Source organism: Eurypyga helias, unplaced genomic scaffold (genome assembly GCF_000690775.1).
Source record: "Eurypyga helias isolate BGI_N326 unplaced genomic scaffold, ASM69077v1 scaffold24740, whole genome shotgun sequence".
NCBI classification, from domain to species: domain Eukaryota; kingdom Metazoa; phylum Chordata; class Aves; order Eurypygiformes; family Eurypygidae; genus Eurypyga; species Eurypyga helias.
In genome coordinates this window covers 1-7,092 of record NW_010225360.1, presented here as the reverse complement: position 1 = coordinate 7,092, position 7,092 = coordinate 1, and the positions used below count along the sequence as shown (strand labels likewise).

General features: G+C 51.9%; 1 protein-coding gene across 1 annotated transcript; it reads right to left on the bottom strand.

Moving 5' to 3' along the window:
* Positions 1-230: 230 nt before the first annotated feature.
* On the bottom strand, positions 231-7,032 carry LOC104507875 (the record flags this gene model as incomplete). The annotated part of the gene is made up of 5 exons (XM_010149300.1): positions 231-357; positions 1,097-1,200; positions 5,795-5,923; positions 6,570-6,667; positions 6,954-7,032. Coding segments are annotated over 5 exons (537 nt in total), but the record flags the coding sequence as incomplete, so codon positions are not given.
* Between the last annotated feature and the right edge of the window lie 60 nt (positions 7,033-7,092).

Below are 7,092 nucleotides of genomic sequence, written 5' to 3'. Positions count from 1 at the left end.
GCAGGACCTTGCACTTGGCCTTTTCCCCTTCCAGCAGCACCCTGCTGGTTTTGTTTCTTGCAGCCGGAGAATATTTGTCACTAAAGCCTCGGAGGCTGCCAGCAGGCACTGCGAGGACGCAACGCAAACGTCTGCCTGCACGGAGCTCCTTGAGGGACAAAGGCTTAGATCTATCAGCAAATCCTTTTACATGTCTGAGGCTTTTGCTGCTGCAAACAGTTCCCTTTTACCGTTACAGGATCCTCCAGGGGGTTTTCAATCTCTGCCTGACGCAGGAACACGTTCCCTCGGCACACTCGCCACAGCATGCGCTCGAACATGGGGATCCGCTCACGGTTGATCACGCCAGCCACAAACCTGCGAAGGGGGCAGCATCAACGGCGGTTCTGCGCCCAGAACACAGAGCCCCGCACCCAACCCGCCGAGGGCGGATGGAGCTTGGCATCAGGATCAAAGCGACAGAAACCTCGGTTTGAAATTGGCTCTTTAAGCAAAAGAGAAGGTCCCCTAAATCCGTCAGGATGAAACCACAACAAAACTGCGCTACGGCAAAAGCCGGGTCTTTTATCAGAATGAAACCGCCTGTTAGAAACCACAAATCAACCCCTGGTTAAAGGAGAGACGAGTGCCTTTAACACACGGTTTGTGCCTGCTGGTCTTCATTCCAACAGGCTCCTGGCACGTTACGTGGCAGGAGCGTAGCTGACCCGGCTACCGCTGACTCTTCCAGGCACGTGCCTAGAAGCCTCACTGGCCCAGACCCCTACGCCTGGGTGACGGATCACACACGCGCAGACGGCCTGCAGGCAGCTAACAGAGGATACAAAACCAAACAGTTTTCCAAGTATTAAGTGCCCACAGGAGTTACGGGTTTGGCCAAAGCTCAGGACACCTGGAAAAGCAACCAGGACAGATTCACAAGGAGTAAACTAGTGGAGTTTTTTTTGTGCAGAGAGAAATGTGTGAGGCACAAGGATGACTGGGGAGTGAGTGTGCAAAGGACACGGACAGCCACCAGCGGCTAGTCTGGGCTCAGTCTTCTGGAAAGTTCCAGAAGTGCACTCAAACCGCGGAAGGAAGCGCAAGTTGCCATTACCCAAGTCGCAGCGGGGCCCCTCTTCCCATCTCGCTTGGTTCCAGGAGCGAAGAGGATTCCTCCAACAGGTCTGGATCCGCCATCTGCTGATGATGCAATTCAGCCTGAATTCACAAATCAATATCTAATGAAACTAGTTAGTGGCATGCAGGGAACGAGGAACCAGGAGATGGTTTGGGGAGACAAAAAAGAGGAAAAACAACCCACGAAAAAAAAAGAGAACGAACAAACATCAGACAGGGGGAAGAGGAACTAGATGGTAGAAAAGACAGCAAGAGGGAGGAGAAAAACAAGAGGAAGAGTGGAATGGCTCAGCAAAGCTTCCACACAAGAAAGAGCTGAAGAGTGTTGCAACAGACCAGAGGGACTGCGGGATATGTAAGTCTGAACAAAGGCAGAATTCACACAAATTTATCAAGTTTTAAGTATGAGTGATGTTCCCAAGAACCGTTTTTAACGGCACACACCAGTGACACGCTTACTCCCACCTTTTCCTAGATCTTAAATGGAGAGAAGCGTGGAGGGAGACGCTGATTCCCTGGGAAACCGTGCTTGCAGGGCACGCGGCCTGGGAGCCTCATTGGGCACGGCAGGAAGAGCATGAGCAGGCAAGTCTTCCACAGACGGCTCCGCTCACCTTCGGGCAGCCTCAAGCCTCACACGCTTGCGACCCTGCAACCGGCTGCACAAGACCTGCGCGCCCCACGCGCGTCCGCCGTACTCCAGACCGACGGCAGGACCTCGTTCAGTTTGCAATGAGGTGGCAACAAGTTTGATTGATTCCGTGCTACCTGCCAGCGGAGAGACAGGGTCGGAACCAGTAACAAAACCTGGGAGCATGGGATGGGAGTTTACTGGCTTTACAAAGTTCTCCCTCCAGGAAAAACACACGATTCTTCCAGGTTAAAAACATGGTTATTGGTTAAATCAATTAATTCTTCAAGAGATTTGTCCTCATTCACTGTTTTATTGTTAGCAGGCACATAAGATGCAGGGCTGCGGGCAGTCTGACGAGGCTGCTCATTTTCTGACCAGCCAGGCATTAAAACAGGACGGGGATTTACACCTTCCTTCCTTGCAACTAACCTGCAGGGTAAAATTCTTGGGAATACAGCCTGTAAGCATCAACAATTCGAACCAGGAGGGATGCTCAGATCACACCCTCTTGTGCGCCAGCTTCGCGCTTTGTTCAAGCACGAACCCCGCGTCACAGCTCCTTCTACCTCTGCAGCTCACTTCGTGACGTGACTACGGTGCCTCAGCACGAGCGAGGGCCAAGCTCTACCCTCCGGCCTACGTACGGGCGCTTGTCCCCTCGGCGCTACGCAGGGTGCCTGGCAGCGCGCACTCCAGGGTAGAATCCGACCCCGTAACGCGCAGACGCGCGTGGTGGCCTGGCAGGAGGGCACAGCAGGTCTGACGACTCCGCCCCAGGTTCTTTCTTTGCGCAGGAGTCGCACCACAGCTCCAGAGAAAAACTACGAGGTTTCACTCGCGCGGCACAAGCTCCTGCGAGGCCGACACGAAACGCCGCTCAAGGGCTGGCACACACGCGTGCTGCAGCCTGCGGAGGCTACCGGGGTAGGGAGAAGTTTGGGAAGGCAACGTGAAGGATTTTGGACCCTTTCAACTTTAAGGCAACTTGTTGCAACATCGAGAACCGGATGGAAATTTTGCCTCACAGGGAACACAACCAACATAAAGTTGGGTACCCCGAACCAACACACACAGACCAAACACACCAACGAGGTTTTGCTATCCAGGCTTCAGGAATGGTGAAAAACAGGAAGACCGAGTTACAGCTGTCAGAGGCTTGGATTGCACTGACCCGCAAACCAGACACTGCGATCGCACCGCGCTTCTGCACATCAAAGAGGAAAAAGGAGAGCAGCACGTCTGAAAACTGTGGATCTGCCTCACCTGAGCCAGTAATTCTGAGAACCGTTTAGCATCACCCCGACCTTGCTGGGGCTCTGCGTCCTTCAGGGCAGCGAATCTACCAAAGGCGAGTGCTGCTCAGAGGGGCTGGAATGACCAGACAGCAGCTGCCTAGGAGAAGCTTGGAACAGACCAGTTTTACTAGAGAACTTTCTTACACGAGGCTTATTTGCATAACAAAACCCTCTGTTCTTAAAATGGGTCTCTGACTCCTTGGCTGTGCTGAGCACACCCTTTCCAGAAAGGAAAGAGGACAGCAAGGTCAGCTCTGGTTCTGGAAGAGTAACTAAAGCAGCGGTACAGGATTCAACAGAAACAAGAACTTGGGAGTCAGGGGAAATGGAAGAGCCACACGGTGACAACGCAAACAGCCAAGACTCCAGGAAATGAGAGGTTTCACCAGCAGCAAGTGAAATATCATTGTTCTTGGGAAGTATTTCTTGCTGCATCGGGTCGTTCAGGACTGGAGGGACCCAAGCACTTGCATGCCAGTAATTAGAACACGGACCTTTTGCTATTAAACCCTTTCAAATTGCTCACTGTTCACCCAGATCAGCACTTTTAATCTTGAGGCCTGAAAAATGGGTTTGTTTTCCTTCCTCTTGCTTACGGCTCTGCTCCGCCACGGCTCTGGATCGCTACACGTGAGGCCATACAATCCAAGCCCCTTCCAGCCCACAGACAGAAAAAAAAAATCAACTTCCACAGAAGGAGAAGGGATTCATTTCACCATCCAACTCATTAACCCAGAGCCCAGACAGAAGTGACGGATGCGAAACAAACAGAGAAGCAGATGGGGAGAAGAGTCAGAGGAGAGGGAGGCAGGGGACTGCATGCCATTAACCATTACTTTTCCAGTCTTCTCTTACGCTCACTCTAGGCAAAACCCTCAGAGAAATCTCTCCAGCTCAAACTGTTCTTCACAAGCAAAGACAAGAAGACTGAGAAAAGGAGCATAATCGTCAAGGTGGTGTGTTGAAACAAGAAATGGCTGCTTTGACCAGAACGGTCGTAGAACAGGTTAAAATGTTTTGCCAACCCCCCTCCCCCCGTGCACAGACCCCAGGAGCTTTGGACAATGAGCCATTGCTTGTGCAACTCGTTATTATGAACAACACAGTCTTAAATTACAAATTACTGAAGTCTTCAAGTGTTGAAGGTGCTGTGGCAGTGACAGCGTTCGCTGCCTCGGGGTAACGACGGACTGCACAAGGCCCGGCAGGCCCAGCCTAGCGTGGTTCTCTCACGCTGCCGTTAGCGGCGCAAACCCAAACGAGCCCTCAGCTTTCAACCCTTATGCCTCACTGAACTTCACACAGCAGCTGTTCAGTTTGCTTGCCGTACAGCAGGAGGTTTAATTTCTTGTATTTTGGTTTATTATGAGAGAAACCAGTTATCAAACAGGAGCAGGAACACACCTAAACTTCCCATAGCCAGTTCATTTGAGTGTGACATGAGTTCCCTTCTGTGGGCAACCTGACAGATTGTTTCAGTAGGAAATTGGTTTTGATCTTTAAATTTAGTAGGATAATACTGTAGTTGAAGAAAAGCTGCTGGCAGCTCTCGCCAGGGAGGACAGAGATTAAAGTGCCCAGCAGGAGCTGCCTTGGTTCTGCTCAACACCCCGTTAGAGCTGGCAGCGGCGCCTTAACACAGGTAACAGGCTACGGGGTTAACGCTGTTCGTCCAAGGAGACGCTTTCTGCGAACATTCAACACTGGAAGATGGATTTTTTTGTACCGAAACCAACCCCGTGACCCATCAAGTGACAGTGGTAGCAGCGGTGTCTGTCAGCAGTGACTGAGGCTCGTGCTGGCACGGGAACAACCTTAATGCCTCAACAGGCAGCAGCCTGTGCCAAAACCCCAAACCAAACCGTTTATCTAAGTTTGCAGGAGCCCAGTTCTACTTGATCCCAGCCTTTGTAAAGGCCAGAAGCCGTATCTGTTAGGAACTCTTTGATCAAACCCTTGTTGGAGGAAATGGGACGTGTACTTGGCAAAACCATGTCCTTACTGTGCGGAAAAACACGCAGGAGCTCTGTGAGGAAGCTCCCTAGGCTTGGAGATACTCGAGCTTTACCACGGAGGGTCACGTCTTCTCCCACGCAGGCTTTGTGCCTGTGTCGCCAACGACCTCAGAGCTGCTCCGCTCAGGCCCAGCGAAAGAGCTGCCACTTTCCGGCCAAGCTGGCGCCTGACAAAACCCTGAAGTTTTTAAACAGCAGCTTTGCTCGAGTTACCGCTGAAAACCTCAGGGTTTGATCAAAGGCTCAAATAACTAAACAATCGATTACTGCAGCGGACTTGGCATTATGACCCTAATGAGTAATCTCCACATAACATTCCAAAGGCTGAGGAGAAATCAAGCTCGGCTGCAATCCCTGTGCCAGCGGGGCAGGGCTGGGTGTCGCACACCTCCCAAGGACACGCCTCCCCGCCGAAGAAAGCGCTCAGCGCAGCCCTGCAGCATTGATGCGCTTTTAAAACCCACCAGCACCGTAACTGTTTCACACAGCTTTTAGACAAACCATTGCTCAACTGCAAACAACCCCAAACCGACACCCTAGGCGGTAAATCACAGGTAGCTACGCGCACCGCGTGGAAAACGGAAAACCATTCGGGAAACTTTCTTAAACAACGCGTAAAAAGGACCCTGCTGTCCGAAACAGCAAGTAAGAGCACACTGGGGAATCCAAATGGTAACTTGTGGGAGAATAACCACCTGCCCGAGCGTCAACCCGCCCCCCGGTATTCTGACCTCATCAAAAAACTGCTGGGTTTTACGCAGTATAAATTTTAATTCTGTCAGCTCCAGGAAGTTTCTCTTCAGAGCTTCCTGGTTTGTGTTGATTTCTTTAAGCTCGTTTTCAATCTTCTCGAAGTTTGCCTGCAAGACAGAAAAAAGAGAAAGAAGAAGGACTTAAAGCAATGCTCAGGGCAAAGATGCTCAGGGCAAAGATGCTCAGGGCAAAGATGCTCAGGGCAAAGATGCTCAGGGCAAAGATGCTCAGGGCAAAGATGCTCAGGGCAAAGATGCGCTGTCAAGGCTTTTGAAACAGGAAAGCAGACAAGATGCTCTACGTCCCCACACGATTTGCGTGCAATTACAGATGCTACGGAACAGGGATCCAGATTGGTGACATTCTCTTCTGGCAACCTGAAACTTTTCACGCACAGCCAGGCCTTCACAGGTTGGATCTATGGTGTTCTTCGAATCATTAAGAGCCCTCAAACTTCAAGACAGCCTCCCAGAAACCACACGGTTCCAGCAGGTTTTGACTCATTTCAATGGGTGAGATTTCTCTGACGTGCTTTCATGCTTAACTCTATCTGGACAAACGCAGAAGCAACATGACGCTGGGGAATCAAAAGGGAACTGATGGGACCTAGCAGGGCCGGGATTTCAAGCGACAGCTGAGGACTACAGCAAACACACCTCTGCCACTGAATTCAATGGGTGTTCACCAACTGGGCCAGCTTCCCCTGTTCCATCTACAGTCAAATACTACTGGAGTCTTAAGACACCTCATTACCTCCAAGTCGATCATGTCGCGTGGAAAAGGCACCTCCGGGTTTTCACCAGTGTCCATGATAGGAATATTTGCCTTTTTAATCTCCTTCTCCACAAACCCTGCAGAGACAACACCATCAGCATTAGCTAAAGCGACACTCTGGTGTCAAACTGCCACCGTAACCTCCGCCCAGCCCGATTAGCAGCTGCGAATTCTGCCACCGCCTGTTCCCTGATCGCCTTGTTGGGCTGACGTTATCTTTGAGGCGGGAGGCGCATCCCCAGAGGCAGCCTGCCCGGCCGGCCCAGCAAACAGCAGCCTTCACGGCCTGCAGGCCTGGCCTGCGTGGGTCTCTGTCCTGTACACGGCGCAGCTCGGGCCGTACCAAACCCCACGGACACGTACGGAGCTTGCGGTCCATCTCCTCGCATCTCCGGACCTCGTTGACGAATTTGCGCTGGAACACGTTCACGTCCGGGTTCAGCTGCGGGGAGAGACGCGTTTCCTCAGCGATGGCCGCCCGCACGGCCGAAGGCACCGGGCC